At 32.3% G+C, this 16,835-nt stretch overlaps 2 protein-coding genes across 5 annotated transcripts; one reads left to right on the forward strand and one right to left on the reverse strand.

Annotated features, from left to right (window-relative positions):
• Window positions 1-609: 609 nt before the first annotated feature.
• On the forward strand, window positions 610-4,430 carry LOC113854492 (disease resistance protein RPM1-like). The gene is made up of 2 exons (XM_027485501.1): window positions 610-3,572; window positions 4,207-4,430. Exon 1 carries the CDS (start codon window positions 714-716, stop codon window positions 3,561-3,563), a length of 2,850 nt encoding a protein of 949 aa, XP_027341302.1. The 5' UTR covers window positions 610-713; the 3' UTR covers window positions 3,564-3,572; window positions 4,207-4,430.
• A 3,108-nt stretch (window positions 4,431-7,538) lies between these two features.
• Window positions 7,539-15,700, reverse strand: LOC113854556 (dr1-associated corepressor-like). 4 transcript variants are annotated; one of them, XM_027485603.1, is made up of 8 exons: window positions 15,486-15,700; window positions 14,590-14,678; window positions 13,215-13,311; window positions 11,921-11,993; window positions 11,751-11,844; window positions 8,929-9,069; window positions 8,777-8,834; window positions 7,626-8,390 (listed from the first exon to the last, which is right to left on the reverse strand). In XM_027485603.1, the coding sequence occupies exons 2-8, from the start codon at window positions 14,616-14,618 to the stop codon at window positions 7,920-7,922; spliced, it is 963 nt and encodes a 320-aa protein (XP_027341404.1). In that variant the 5' UTR covers window positions 14,619-14,678; window positions 15,486-15,700; the 3' UTR covers window positions 7,626-7,919. The 4 variants fall into 4 exon arrangements, with proteins under 4 accessions (XP_027341408.1, XP_027341404.1, XP_027341406.1 ...); XM_027485605.1 differs by having other exon boundaries at window positions 14,545-14,678; XM_027485606.1 differs by lacking the exon at window positions 14,590-14,678.
• Between the last annotated feature and the right edge of the window lie 1,135 nt (window positions 15,701-16,835).

The following is a 16,835-nucleotide window of genomic DNA, read 5'->3' on the forward strand; positions in this document are numbered from 1 at the left end:
TGGAAAGACAAACTTGTTCAAGAAAAAAGTATGATATACCAAAACCACAGACTAGAGAAAAGAATAATTGAAAAATACGACCGGAGAAAGTTGGAAGGCATCCACTTTGCACGTTCCCTTTCTTTTACTTTTGGAGCTTAATTTTCCTTGCTACCATTCCCAGCACCCCACATAGTTGAAATGCTAGATGCCCATAAAAACATATTGCGATGTAGCATAAATTATCTGGTTTATCTTTTTACTTTTTATTGCCTAAATTAAATTCATAGCATTATTTGTCAAGGTAATTTGATATGCTAAAATTAAAAAGTTATAGTAATGAGTATAACACTTAAAATAGTGTTTGTTGCCTCCTTGATGCATGAAGGAAAATAAGATATCATTAAATTTGCAGGTTCTCCAAGCGAAGTAAGATTATTTCAAAGACCAAGACTCTGTCAGAGTTACATTACATTATTAATCCTATTTCTATATCTAAATGGATGGTGAGGGTTGTACTTTTTTTTTTCTTTAATGAGTGATGATCCACCTAACGCTCCAAACTTATCCAAAGCAATTAAAGTAGGCACAAAGTGGAATTAAAAGCATGTCCCTTTAAACCCATTATTCAAAATGAGCAAAGCTAGCTGTAGTACCAAAAAATCACCAAAACTTCATACTTGCTAGAATTGACAAAATAGCAAGCTAATATCATGATGAGATGAAGTGAAATAATGGCAGAAACTGCAGTATCATTTGTTTTGCAGCAGCTGTACCAACTTATAATAGAAGAAAGAAGTTTGCTGAAAGGCCTAAGAAGTGATTTTTCAGACATCAAACATGAATTAGAGAGCATCAAAGCCTTCTTAAAGGATGCAGATAGAAAAGCTGGAGATGATGGAGGAGACACTAATGAAGGAATAAAAACATGGGTGAAGCAACTAAGAGAAGCATCTTTTCACATAGAAGATGTTATTGATGAATACATCATGGATGTGGCATATGAGGTCAACTATCATCATCCACAATGGATGGTCTCACTTCAAAAGACTGTTAACCTAATCAAAACCCTGAAGCCACGTCATAGGATTGCATCTGAGATTCAAGATATCAAGTTATTACTTAGAGGAATCAAAGAAAGAAGTGACAAGTATCAGTTTCAATCTTCATCATCACTTGAAGATGGATCAAGCAGTTCTAGTGGAGCAAAAGATGTCAAATGGGGTGACCCTAGAATGGCTTCTCATTTCATTGAAGAAACTGAAGTTGTGGGATTTGAATCACCAAGAGATGAACTGACTGGTTACTTGTTGGAGGGAACCAAGGAGAGTTCATTGGTTGCTGTGGTAGGCATGGGAGGACTTGGAAAAACTACTCTTGCAAAGCATGTTTTTGACAACCAACAAGTGAAAGGTCACTTTCATTGTCGTTCTTTTATCACAGTTTCTCAATCATACACTGTGAGAGGGCTATTGATAGAGATGGTAACGAAATTTTGCAAGGATGCTAATGAGCCTCTTCCAAAGGGCCTACATAACATGGATGATACCACATTAATCACAGAAGTGAGGCAATACCTTCAGTTGAAGAGGTATTTGGTGTTGTTTGATGATGTATGGAAAGAAAATTTTTCTGATGAGATTGAGCATGCCTTGCCTAATAATAACAAAGGTGGTAGAATTATAATCACTACTAGAATGATGCATGTTGCAGACTATTTTAAGAAGTCATTTTTTGTTCATGTTCACCAGCTACAACATTTGCATCCAAACAAAGCATGGGAACTCTTTTGCAAGAAGGCATTTAGATCTACGCATGATAAGCAGTGTCCAAATGAACTTGAGGACATGTCCAAAGAAATTGTTCAAAAATGTGGAGGGCTACCACTAGCAATTGTTGCCATTGGTGGTCTCTTGTCAACAAAAGCAAAAACCATGTTTGAATGGAGAAAGGTAATTCAGAATCTAAGAATTGAGTTGGAGCATAATGCACATTTAACTAGTTTAACAAGGATTTTATCTCTTAGTTATGATGATCTTTCTCACAACTTGAAATCATGCATGTTGTATTTTGGTATGTATCCTGAGGACTACTCCATCAAACGTAAGAGATTGACTAGGCAATGGATGGCTGAAGGTTTTGTTAAAAGAGAGGAGAAAAGACCTATGGAGGAGGTTGCTGAAGAGAACTTGACAGAATTAATTCATAGAAGTTTGGTTCAAGTGTCCAGAGTTGGCTTTGATGGTAAAGTTAAAAGTTGTCAAGTTCATGATTTATTGCGTGAAGTACTCATTAGAAAAATGAAAGATTTGAGTGTTTGCCACATAATGCATGAAGATGATGAGCTAGATACAGTTGGAATAACTAGGCGATTTTCTATTGCTACTTGTTCCAACAATGTGTTAAGAAGGACAAATAACTCTGGCATTCGAGCTATTTTTGTTTTTGACAAAAGTGAATTGCGTAAGGATTTTGTTGGTAGATTATGTGCCAAGTTCAAGCTTTTGAAAATTCTTGATTTTGAAAGTACTTTGTTGAATTATGTTCCTGAAAATTTGGGCAATCTTTTTCACCTAAGGTACTTGAACTTGAGTCATACAAAAGTAGAGGTTCTTCCTAGATCCATTGGTAAGTTGCTAAACTTAGAAACCTTGGATCTAAGACAAACACATGTGCATGTGTTACCAAGAGAGATAAACAACCTCACAAAGCTAAGGCTTCTTCCAGCTTACTATAGAAAATATGAAGGACAGTATTCTATGTTGAACTTTACAATTGGGGTGAAAATGCAAAAGGGTATTGGATGCTTAAAGTCCTTACAAAAGCTTTACTTTTTGGAGGCTGATCATGGTGGATTAGACCTTATGCATGAGCTCAAAATGTTGAAACAGTTAAGGAAGTTAGGTATAAGGCGCATGCAAACAGAATATGCAAATGCCTTATCTATTGCAATAGGAGAGATGAACCTCCTTGAATCTCTCAATGTTAGTGCTATTGCTGAGGATGAAGTCATTGACTTGAATTTTGTTTCAGCTCCACCACCCCAACTTCGAGTGTTGAATTTGAAAGCTCGTGTAACAAAGTTGCCTGAATGGATTCCAAAACTTGAGTATCTTGTCAAATTAAGGCTTGGTTTATCCATGTTAGAAGAAGATCCATTAGACTCACTAAAAGACTTGCCCAATTTATTAAGGCTCAATTTGTGGGACAATGCATATGTTGGCGAAAGTTTGCATTTTAAAAAGGAAGGATTTCCAAAGCTAAAGGAACTTGATCTCACTAGATTAAATACATTAAATTCTATCTCTATAGCCAAAGGAGCTTTGCTTGGTCTTGAACACTTCAGATTTAAAGATAACCCACAATTGAAGGTGGTGCCTCATGATCTCAAACACTTGGAAAACCTTAAATTTCTTGGCTTTGCTGATATGCCAGCTGAATTAGTAGAAAGCATTGATCCCGATAAGGTTGGACAAGACTATTCAATTATTAAGCACATTGAACTTGTACTTATTCGTCAGAATGTGGGACCAAAATTTCATGACTATGAGTTGCGCCCTATTCCCACATCAGCTAATGTCTGAAATATGAAGGTACCTTTTCTTCATACCATGCAATGTTGTTTCTATAAACGTTTGAAATTATATTATAATGCTATTTTCAACAGTATATGATTGTTACATTTTTGTTTTTCTCTATTTTATCTTTCTTCATGTCATACATCAACCTTCCCTTAATAAAGGTGGATTGTTACGTAGTTCAAACAAAATTATGCTTTATGCATCCATAACTACTTTAAGAAAATCAATTGGTTCTTTTAATTTGTTAATAATAAGATTAAATGATTTGGGAACATTCCAAAGTTATTTTCAGTTTTTTTGAACTGGCTATGTCTATATGCGTTGTACTCGTATAAGTACTACTACAGTGTGTGTCTATATATATCAATCAAATAATAAAGCATACCATTTTGTTGATTGAAGGGGGGGCTGTATTCTTTTGTTATAAATTGTGTTGGTGTTAAATTCTATTTTTTTTATATTCATCATCTTGCATGAACTCTTGTTTTTTGTTATTTGCTAATTTAATGAACTCTATTTCATAAGATGTACAACAACTTACAAGAATTTTTATTTAGCATTAAAATATAATTAAATTAAAATCAATTTGCTTGAATACTTTTATAGACTGCTGAAAATTGACTATTTCTTGTGTCTCTATGGACAGGTTCAAATTTTCCATTTTGCAGCTCACAAACGATGCACTTACTCTGATCATCCCCAAATAAAATTTTTGCCTCAACTTAGCGTGTGACTTTTGGTTTTAGTACATTTCTATTTTGTGTCATTTGGAGTGTTCGTAATTGATTGTGGGAGCCTTCAGTTTTTATTTTTTATGTCTTAAAACTTGTAATTAAGACCATTTCATTGGAATTGGTATTCTCTTTTTCTGTTCATGATTGAGGCAAATTTGCTGTTATAAATTACAGAATTTTACTCTATTTTAAAATTTTAGTGTACCTCCAGTTGTCGTTATAGCAACAAGTTACGAGAACTTAAGATCAAGATCACATTTTATTAAAAAAAAAATTAAAATATTTAAATTTTAATATAACATAAACATATATAGAGAAAGGATTTACTTCAGATTAAGAATGATAATGGGTAAAATAATTGATGAGTACTCGCTAAACAGCTACAGGTACCTAAGTATTCAACCTACTCCATACCTGCTTTTATATATATATATATATATATATATATATATATATATATATATATATATATAAGTATAAATTAATATATTAACAAAAAATTAATGTATTAATAATGTATTTGTCATTATAAATAATATATAATTATTTTAATTTAAAATTAAAAAACATACCCTCCCCTCCATTCCCATTCAAAAACCTCTCAAACATACCCTAAGAATTTAAAAAAACAAGAACCTAATTCATTTTTAGTTTTTAAAAAATTTTTGTTTATACTTTAAAAAATTTTGGTCAAGATAAATATTTCATTATTTATTTTATATAATTTTATCTTTTATATTTTTCAGTTCTTTTATAGGTCATAATTATTTTATTTTTTAATAAAAAAATTTTTTATTTTAAATTTTTGAGTAATATTATCTTTCAATTTATAATTTTCTATTTTTAAAATTTTTTCTATGCAAAATAAAATGTCAAAAAATTTAATATAAATATTTATGTTACTCAAATAAAATAATGCATATTTAAAGATATAAAAATTTATCTAATTAAATTTATTTTTTAAGGTTAACATAAAAATATATTTACCAATAAACTAAATCATAAAAATAATTTTTTTCATATTTTTAATAGAAAATTTTATTTACTATTTTATATCGTTTAATTAGACTAATATAATTTAATTATTACATGGTTAATATAAAAATTAATTCATATTATGTACTTATATGTTCTAATTTCTTTAGGTATGGCTAGTGCAAAATAATATCTATTATTTTGACTTTACAATAAATAAATAATTATTTTTTTTTTTTTTAGGTACTAGAGAGTGAAAGTATATGACTCTCAAGTTTATGAGTTGATTATTTTAGTTGATCTTGAAGATTATTTGTGAAATTTTGCATATAATTTTTAGGTACTTTGGTTTAGAAAGTTAATATATTAAAATATACTTAACACTTGTGATCTCTGAATATTTATTTTCTATTTATGTTTGAACTTTGTTATGAAATTATGTATCAAATTTTTGTATTATTATACTACTAATGTAAAATTATATAAGTATATCTTTTTATAAATTTTTTTTTTTTAAACAAACCCAAGTAATAAGGGTGGGTATGGGTACCCAGAAGGTACGAGTATGGGAATTAAACTTACTACTCATATAAATATAAAACTAGGTACAATATCTTTTTAAAACGTAGATATGGAGATAAGTACTATAGTACTTTATCCGTTGTCGTCCATATTCCAGATGGTAATATATTAAAAAAACGAAAAAGAAATTAATGAGGAGTTAAAAATCTTTTCAATCGTACCGAAAAAATCAAACATCTTACTTTAAAAGGAAGGGGAGAGCATAGGGTCTTTTTTCAATTAAATTTTTTTTTTTATTATTCATCCAAACCAACAAGTGAAATTTTTTTTTATCAAACATTAAACATTTTTCATTATATTTTTCAATATTATTTCTTTTTCTTTTATTTCACCCCCGATGCAAACAGGACCTAAGTCTTAGTTACTTATTTCATTAAGTAAATTTTTATAAACATAAAATTTAATTAATCCAATTGTAAAATTTTGTATATCTTTATTTTTCACTCCTAACACTTTCCTGTCATCGAACAGTGTGCCAATGATGAAACTAGCAGCGTGGTTGTGGAAGAAAAACCTTTTGATTAGGTTGAGGATTTAGAGGAAGTTTTAGTAGTTGTGTCCAATGTTTTCTATGTCATCCGATTCCGAGAACGTCTCTAGTGTGGAAGATTCAATTCTGATGGTGATGGCACAATGTTAAAAATAAAATAAAAACAAAAATTGAATAGTTTGAGATTAATTTAAGGTAAATTTTCAAGTTTAGGAGTTTTGTAACATCCTTCGTTTAGAACCAATTTCTAGATAAATTAAAATAAATTTTAAAAATGGAAGTGAAAGAAAATTGTAGCACCATGTTAATGTCACTCGGCTACTTTGGAAATGAGTGCAAATAGAATATATATATATATATATATATATATATATATATATATATATATATATTGCAAAAAGCAACTCCTAATCTTTATTTGAGTGTTTAGAAAAAGGAAAAGGATATCAGGGGAGAAAGGACAAAAAAGAAAAATATAAAAAAGTCTAAATTAAGAAGATTAAAAAAACATAAATTTATGAAAATTTGGAAGGATTTATAAAAATTTTCCGTCACATTTAAAAATCTTGAAATAAAAGTTATTATCAAATACTTTTTTTTTTCTATTCAAATTATCTTTCAAAGCTTTAAAAAATCACAATTTTCAAAAGAGGGAATAATAGTTTGAGAGAGAAAACATGCAAATGAATTCAGAACAAACAAGAATCCCATGAGACTTAACTGAACACCCCAAAATGGCTTCCAATAACTGAATGAACCTTAAATATGATTAAAGAACAACACCTTGAAAATTAAGAGATTAAAATTGAAAATGTTATTTAAAGGGATAGACAAATTTTTTCAATATGTATCCTTTTCTAATGGGAGGGACAAGGAAAGAAACATGCGACTTCAATCTAATCAAGAAGTGCTTTTGGCAGTTGAATCCAAACAAGTTACTCGTTTCTTTAGACTTCAAAACTTGGATAAAAAGAGGCATCAGTTTGTACCTTCGTTAACTGTGTCTGGAATTAAATATTGAAATAAAATGTGAAACGTCTAAATGCAATTGTATAATATAATTGAAATTACATTTAATTTATAAAACGATTAAACAGGCATTAGTGCTTTTTAACATACTTATTAGCATATTTGGATTTGCAATTAGATATTTCTAAATCCGCGTTTACTTTGATGCTACTAATTGCAGTTTTTGCCCTTGAATCCACGTTTATAGGTCTTCTAACACGAATCCAATCACTGGATCATGCATGCAACGAATATCTTGAATAACACAGCATAATGAAATCAACTAGTAACTAAAGCTTTACCAAGTGTTTGACCCTGTACTAGCAGGGTGGTTGTCAACAAACATCCATTTAAAGCCTAAAAGTGCAAGAAGCTAACATTACTGCTAAAAAGAGAAAAAAGCTACATCTGCTACACGAAAACAGATACATACCAGATAAAGAAGGGATGATCATATATTTAGCATGTGACTCATGCAGGTGATTACTATAGTCATCAAAGCATAAGTATGTACTTATTCTTCTGTTATCACAAGCTTTTTTAGCACGAATCACCCAAAGTGTAGATTATTTATCCTTCCTCATCATAATCTTCCTCATCCTCTTGTAGCCTATTGCCAAGGTTAGCAAGCTGCATAGTGTCAATGGCCATCTTGTCCACATCAGAAAGGGACCAACCCGGAATTTCTTCATGCTTAATTTCTGTTGCCGCAGGTTCAGGCAATGAGGCCTGAGCTGCTACGCTGGTATTTTTGTCTTCATTTTCATTTAAGTTGGCATTCAAATCAATGTTACGGAAAGATTGAGTACTTTCCTCAGAAACTGCAGTGTTCTCCTTTGATAACTCCTTGGATTCTGGATCATCTATTGCTACAGTTGTATTAGGAATATCTTTGCTACTTTGGTGGACTGAGGTACAAGGCTCAGATTCAACCTGCTGATGACTGGCCTCTCTTTCTACATTTCGAGCTCCTCGACCACGGCCTCTTCCTCTACCTCGGCCTCTTCCCCTACCAGTAGTACCAGTGTGCCCCAACTCATGCTGCGATAAAACAAAAAATGTTATTGACCAAAACAGTAGTCCAGGACTAGGCCATTTTTCATTTTGCAAACAGGATAAAATTTCCCTTCCTCCCAAAATAAATTTGAATGAAAAATGCCACTTCAAAACTAAAAGAAAATATCCCCTTATTGATCACATACTTGAAGCAATTTATATATTACAAAATTTAGGTGCAGCTTAAACATGATAGTTAGATATAATTCAATGGAAGAAATAAACAGCAATCGTTTTCTCCAAGGAGTTATGAGATGGTGCAAGTATGTCAATTATTGTACCATTGTCAATGTGGTTTTATTATATTTTACTTTGTCTAATAAATATAATTAGTTAAGTATTATCAAGGACTTTCATGAAAGTGCAATTACCATCTTACTCCTCTTAGTCTCTTCATCACTATCATTGCCATCATCACCAACAGCTTTCCTGGTAGAATATAGCATTCTTAACACATTAATTGATTATATGCATAGATAATCAGACACAATAAAGAATAGATAAAGGTTGTTGAACTTCAAACCTTCTCTTTGGAAGGGCACGATCATCAGCCCCAACCTCCGAATGGCCATGGCCATGGCCATGTCCATGCCCATAATCAGGAACCCGGCTGACAATGTCTCTCAGAAAGTCAAAGACATTATAACTTTGTACACAATGTTTCCTACAATATAAATTAACGACTGGTCAGACTATACTTGTGAATATTAAAGATATATATGAGACTGAAAAGCAGGGAAGAGAAGTGGTATCACATGATAATTAAACAGGTCCTAAATACTACACAGTTTAATATAACAATGTGAAAACAGACATCAGAGAAAGTAAATTTGTAACTCCTAAGGTTAGTTACGTGTCCCCATTTTTAGGTGCTCTCAAGTCTCAACTACTCAGCGTGTTTGGTTAATAGGATGTCATGCTCACATGTAATAGTTGTCTTCTGTTTAAATATAGCATGTTATACAAAAGAAAACACAAAATGTATGTATTTTGAAATGTCAATGATTAAGTAAAAACTACAATACGAGATTGCTTGCTTGACTTGGATCAACAAAAATAAACCAAATACGGTAAATGTATGCATGGACAAATTTTCTTAAGCAAGAGAATCTCCTAGATATTAACTGGTAGGATCTATGACCCTCCAACAAAAAGTGTAATGTTTTAGGATGGTAGGATCTGTAAAAGTAGCATTTTACACACAACACCACCCAAGCCTGATCACATTAACTGGAGTAAGTTACACGAATTCCATCATGCCATTGTCCTCAATCAAGTCACCCACATGTAACTCAATGCGTCTCCACTGAGTCTTCCTGGGTTTCTCTCTACCTTCCAATGCCCCATCCCACCCCCATATTTGTAATATTCATATCATATTAGCCTAGTATGATATGTGCATCGTGAGTCTGAGGAAGAAGGAAAGTGTAGATCGCAGTGCTTAGGAAGAAGAGAGTGTGGGTCCAGTGCTGAGGAAGAAACACTTTGCTCAAGAAGAAGAGATTGTGGGTTGGGAACTGAGGAAGAAGACTTTGGGTCACGGTCAGCGGTGCTGAGGAACTTTGGGTCGCCATTGCTGTGTTGAGGAAGAAAACACTGCGTCGTGGAGAAAGGGGCAAGTGAGAAGGGAAGAATGAAAAAAAAAAAAAAAAAAAAACCCTAACATCTAAGATTAAATAAGGCGGGTCAAAAAAACAGGCCTGGTCAAATCAGGTAATCGGGTTTTTTAAAGAATATGGGGTTCCATCAAACTCGTCCAGGATCGCACGCTTGCACGATTTCACGAGGAAGATCGTGCGATCCCAGCGATCTCGGAAAATTGCGTTGCAAGGCAGGAACGGGATCGCAGGCGCTGCAAAAGCTCGTGGAATCGTCTGATCTTACGTGTAAGATCGCGATTTTGACTACACTGATACTAGGGCTAGTGAATGTCGCCACCATGCCCATACCATGTTAAATGGTTTTCAATCATTTTCTCTTCTACAGGTGTCGTTATTTTTATGACTTTTTGCTGACAATCACAGTTGATTACCAACCAGTGGCATTCTAGTCCATCATTACATATTTACATGGTGGAGGCTATATATATATATATATATACAGAGAGAGAAAGAGAGACATGCACATGAAGATCAGTATAGAATATGTATACTCATACTATGCAATATCAACAATCTCAGATATACTTCTTAGTAACAGTATCAAATTTGTTGTACATAAAAAGTGTAACAAAAGGGGACATATGTGACATAAAAGACTTCAAGATGTTGGCACATTTCCTTTGAATAAAATGTACAAATTAAACTGATTTTGGCACCAGGAAGCATGCTTCATAACAATTACCAAAAATAGAAACAAAAAATACAAGTAGAATGTTTAGTGAAATGAAGCTACAGAGAAAACTAATCAAATCTGTTGCAAGAGCTGATGGTAATTAGCATCCATTAGCATAGTTTAATTAGCCTCACTGTGTTTCGTCACTCATCACTCAAACCTTAACACTAAGGGTATGTTTGGGAGTAGTGTTTTGGAGGAAAAGAAAAGGGAGGGTAAAATTTATTCTAATAAATATTTTCCCATTTGATAAATTTTCAGAATACAAGCAATAAAATGACAAATTAGCATAAACATGATGACTTAATGTTTTGCTTCTTTCTATAAACATTATATAACTCTCTCAATTTAAAAATAAAAATCGTCTCCTTTACCTTTCCCTCCCAAACATAACCAAAAGGAACGTGATAGGAATTGTACCCCGCCCTCTAGGTGGGGAAAAGTCTACCAGCGAAAATCAAAGACTATTGGGCCTTAATGTGTTAGGGGCAAAAGGGGAAACTTGTAGCAAGTTAGTTAGAACTGACTCTGTTATATGGAAAGTGGCTGTAAGGGGTGGGTATCGTGGATTACAATTGTAATTTTGGGTAGGAGAGATTTTCTCTTGCTGGGGGGAGCATTGCTCTCAGGATTTCTTCTCTCTTTTCCCTCTTTTTATTTCTTTGCCTTTCTGTTCTGTAAGTATCTTTGATACAGTCCGTATCAGAACGTGTTAAATGATTTTTTCCAATCAGAAGCTGACTTTAATGAAGTTATCAATTTCAACAGACTCATGAAATCTGCTGAGATGTAAAACCTAAAAGCTTAACATTTAGGATGACTTGATCAAACATGACAACAAATCTGACCCTTTTTGACCAATCAATGAGGAGTTTGAATTTTGCTACCACAATTCCTAATAATTAAAACAAAATTCAGCACAGGGTAATATAGATCTATTATTGGACACACTTGAAGCCTAAAGGTTGCTTGAAGAAAAAACAATACAAATTAAAAGATTCCTTGACTTACAAATGCAATGCATTCATGGTCTTTGCTCCTCTCTGAAGAGTTATTTCGTAGGTGCGATCACAAAGATCTTGCAAGAATAACTCCAGAGCTTTAGCTGTTAAAAATTTAAGAGTGGTGTCAACATGAGCTGTGGCCAAGAATTAATTAGGCAGTAAGTAAAAGCAACTTACATACTAAAACAGGAACTGCTAGTGCTATCTTTCCAACATCCTCATCTGCTTGCATTATTTTCTTTATCCGAGCCTGAAAATTAATGTTGCCATCAAATAAAGCATTCTTTTAAAATATGGAACAGAAAAGAGGAATAAATGAAATGAAAATCAGGTTTTAAACATTCCTACTGGTGAGGAAGAACAGTATGACTCAAATGAAAATGCATTTTCCATTTCATAGAAAGACCCCCCACCCCTTCCCCTTCAGTGGGTTTGGAACATGGTGATTGGTATGTCTCTCAGCTCTAATAAAATAAAGCACACAAGATAAAAGCCAAAGAAAGTAATCACACATATCATTAATTAGACATAACTTCTGTATACTGAGAATGTAGAATGGGAACATTGATAGATAGCACCTGGCTATAGAGCATCAAATGGATTATGGAATGGCACAATAATGCTAAATTCTCTCTTACGAATAATGACATAAGAATATTCCCTAAAGGAAGAATAGCATTTTGATACACCACACTATCAGGAATTTATCAAATCAGCCTATTAAAAGCTTGAGAAATTAGCTCAACCTAATTTTTAGGATAGTAATGATAAGAAGAAAAAGTAAATCAGGACTCAAAACACTACGTTACTATAAATTCCATAAACTACTTGCCACCTCATTCTCAGCATTGGCACTTCAAATAGTAAACACATTGTAACAGGGAATAATGACAGGCATAAATATTTTGATAAATCTTCTTCAGCACAATGAAACATAAAACTAACCAGAAAACATTTCAACACACTAAAATAACAAATAAACAGGTTAAGATTGGATATTGGAAGTACATAATAGTTAAAAGGGTTAACATGAATGACGTGCTGAAGATTAGCAGACCTCACACAAATCTTTATCTTTGAATGCTTTTTCTTGCATGTAGTTCCAGTTTGAAAACAAGGACCTATTTATTTATTTATTCAATAGAACTGAGCTTATTTTGAAGATATAATTGCTTTTCACATCAGCTTCCTGAGAGCTTTCAGAAAAATAAAATAAAACAATATTTCTTGAAGAAAAGCCATTGCCAAATACACACTAAATACGACGATTATGGAGGATAATGAATCCCCCCACCAAACAAAGTAGCAAAGAAAAAAGTAGCAAAGACTCAATTAAGCTACACAACAATATCTGTGCATGTTTTGAAACAGTAATTAGTATTACATAAAAAGAAAAAGCCGTTAGTACAGCACCATAAAGAGGTTATACACACAATCATGTCCCATAATAAGTTAAGAAGTAGTGAGACACCTTAAATATGTGAGCACTCTGGTCCAACAAATGTACTATATGACAGCAAAAACAGCACATTTCTGCAAAACATTTGCCACCATTTTGCCACGGCCCACTGTTCCAAAGTAAAAGGAATGAAAGACCCAGCTAAGCATAACCAAAAACCCAAACAAATTGTTTGTGACCTATTCATTTTTACATTGCCTGATAGCTACTTTCTTTTTACAATTATTTGTCTGCCGTGCTTTGGGAATGTTAAAATTTTAATTTCCCTTTGGAACAGATTCTCTTCATGTTTCAAAGATCCTGGCAAAACAAGGATGCACAATTTTACAGTAGCGTGCAATTTATGCAATGTATGGTGTACTTGGTTGGAGGATAAGCAGTCTCCTAAGTTTCCACAATTAAGTGCAGGAAGAATGACTTACATAAGGACACACAGAATTATAGATAAAGTAAGAAAAAGATAAGTAGATAATAGTAGGTTTGTAACAGAATTAGACCAGTAGGTTTGTAACAGAATTAGACCAGTCATAAAAATGGATTTTGACAGGACTCCAGAGAACTAACTCAGTTATTCTGAGTTCTTCTATTGAATGTAAAAGAAAAGGCTCATAGAGCTTACAAGGCCACAGTGGTGCCAGGCTCCTCAGAGAAAAATAATTCCTCATAAATAACAAAAGACTATCCTACCCTCCCCATGCACAAATCAACCCCATGTTATTCCTTTCCAATCACATGTAGCCCCCCTTACCAACATTCTAACAGAATGCCACCTCATCTAACTTACTAGCCCAACACCTCTCATACCTCTCCTAGAGTACACTTTCCAGTATCCTTTTTGGTAATTGGCCCAGTAACACATTACCATCCTTAGCTGTATTCCCTCCTATTAAGAAACTTAGGGTTAACTCACTCCCAAAACTAGCTCGTCAGAGGAGAACTATCCAAGTCCTTATAAGGAGTATTTTGTCTCTTTTCCTAGGCAATGTGGGATATCTTAACCCCTCCCCCCAACATCCAAGGCTGGACATCTGCAAGTAGTCCAACAGGACTGGATATCTATGTGCAGTCCAACATCCAAACTGAACTCTAATACCATCTTCAGAAACTTGAGCCTAACTCACTCCCAAAAGTTAGTTCGTAAAAGGAGGACTACTCAAGTCCTTATAAAGAGTATTTTGTCTCTATTCCTAGCCAAAGTAAGACATCTTAAAACCTCTTAATTCATCAATTGGCACACTGACCCTTTCAGATTTCTACAAGGATGTAGTTCAACTGTAGGAGGAGGCATTCTCCATCCAATTGTACAAGTTCCATTCACATTGTTGGAGAGTGAACAAGTTACCTGCATATATGATCACAACAACAAGCAAAAAAACTTGACACTTACATCCATGACTTCATTTTGGACAATGTCATTCTACAATCTGCTCCATTACGTTTAACTAATCTGTCTCTCTGAGGGTATTACCTAACAGTCTAAGAGCATAATTTGCACTGTCATCACACACATATTTAACAAGCTTCACTTCATGTCATCGAGATAATGAGGAATATGTCCATGAACTATCATTAACCTCCAAACTTATTGTCAAAAATCATGTCCCAGTACATCTTTACAAGTATACTTTATACAATAAAGTGATGTTTGCTGCAGTGGAAACAACAAAGGAACAATTATATCCCTAACACCAAGCATTATAGAAGGATCATTGAAGAAACAAAAGTAACAAATTGCTCACCACAAATTTCCAGCTCATTAGAATAATTAAAAGGGAGGGCCATAGAGAACGGTTAATGCCATGTAAACACAGTTATATTTATTCAAAACCTAAACATATAAAATACCTATCATAAAGCTCCACAGCAGTCTCAACTCAAGAATCATTAATTTTGACACCAACTCCAATCACAGAACCCAAAATATAGCTAAAAACAAAAATTCCAAAACCCAAACTAAACCAATCATCTAAAACAAACATCAAAAGCCCCCAAAAAACCCTCCAATCACTGCAAACCAATCTAGTTCAATTATCAACCACAAACAAAGAAATTCCCAGAAATTACACTAAATTACAGTGATCCGACTTCATCATGTCACTCAACCTAATTGAACCCACGACCCAGACCAAAAAAACAAAACTCTCAATTACCATCAAACAAAATAAGAAATATTCAATTAAAGTTAGAAAAAAATTACTTTCACTTTCCACAACTTTCCTAGATGCCAAACTCTACAATGACACGCAAAGGAAAAAAAATTGAAACTGAAAGAAAATCACTTACAGCGGGGAAACGGGTATCGAGTTTCTTCCTCATGGTATCAGATATGGGTGCAAGAAAACGATGATTCCCGAAAAGAAGAAGAGAATAGAAAACGATGATGGAGAAGACAAAATCAAAGCAAGCGTAGCGATCTCATCTTAGATCCGAAGGTGACTGTCTCTGAAACCAACGAGGTATTGATTCAGCGGAATATCCGTCCGTACGACTTTGACGAAGAAAATAAGAAAATCCGAATTCAGATGACGATCCAAGGAAACGCATTCATTACACGGCTGTGACAGAATGATCACGACGGACTAATGGATAAACAACACCTGTTTACCGTGATTAAAAAAAATTTGAAATGAAAAAAAAAAATTTAAATATGAAATTTGAAAATATTACAAACTAAAATATAAAATTTTAGAGATGATTACGGGGAATACGAAAGTTCAGAAATTGTCAGAGTACTTTTTTAATAAAATTAATTAATTTTTAAAATATTGAATTTTAATTCTATAAATTAATTATTTTTAGTTCAAAATTATCAATAAAATTTTTAAATTCTTATATTTTATTCAAAAATAAATGAAAATTTTAAATTTTCATATTTTTATAATTTTCTTAAAATCTTATATTTTGATATACATTATTAATATCATGTAACAAAAGGTAAGGGTTTTTTTTTTTAAATAAATATGAGATACTATGTTATTGAGTATTATGATAAGACAAATATTAGAATCATATTTTTTTAATATATTTTTTTATTAGTTAAAATTTATTTAAAATTAAAAATATAAAAATATTTAATAAAAAAGAGTGACACTCACGTGATTTTTTTAATTTTTAATAAATTTTAATTAATAATATAAAATGTGTTAAAAAAATATATTAAAAAATGTGTTGCTAACATACTCTTACGATAAACTAATAAGCATATAAAATAACTAATAATTATTATTTTAATTTTACTTATAGTCTTAAATTTAAGTATCATGAAATGCAATCTATTCTCAATGGTCTAAACAAAAAAAAAATATTACAATAAAATAACTTGAAATAAGATATTATTATTGGCTATGCTCTTAAATCTGAATCTCATAAAATGCAATTGTATTAAATATTTTAAGGCATTTTATAGTGATTTAAACAAAAAATGTGTTAAAATAAAATAAATTTAAATATAATATTATTTTTTTATTTTTATACTCCTTTATTTTTATATTTATTTGTTATCTATATTTTTTATCTTTTTTTATTCCTTTTCTATTACATTATTTATTAGAGTTAATTATGTTTTCTATACATAGGAAAATATCACTCTTTAACATAAGTACTTAAAAAATTATTAGAAAAATGTGTTAGGAT

The sequence above is a fragment of the Abrus precatorius genome, unplaced genomic scaffold, assembly GCF_003935025.1.
Source record: "Abrus precatorius isolate BTA unplaced genomic scaffold, Abrus_2018 Scaffold11, whole genome shotgun sequence".
In the NCBI taxonomy this organism is placed as follows: Eukaryota; Viridiplantae; Streptophyta; class Magnoliopsida; order Fabales; family Fabaceae; genus Abrus; species Abrus precatorius.

Excerpts from the sequence above, each read along its gene's own strand:
- LOC113854492 (XM_027485501.1), top strand. The coding sequence starts at position 714 with ATGGCAGAAACTGCAGTATCATTTGTTTTGCAGCAGCTGTACCAACTT.
- LOC113854556 (XM_027485603.1), bottom strand. The coding sequence starts at position 14,618 with ATGACATTGTCCAAAATGAAGTCATGGAT. Across the intron at positions 9,070-11,750 it reads ACCATGAATGCATTGCATTT|GAAACATTGTGTACAAAGTT; the intron begins GTAAGTCAAGGA and ends TTTATATTGTAG. Across the intron at positions 8,835-8,928 it reads CGTGCCCTTCCAAAGAGAAG|GAAAGCTGTTGGTGATGATG; the intron begins GTTTGAAGTTCA and ends ATATTCTACCAG.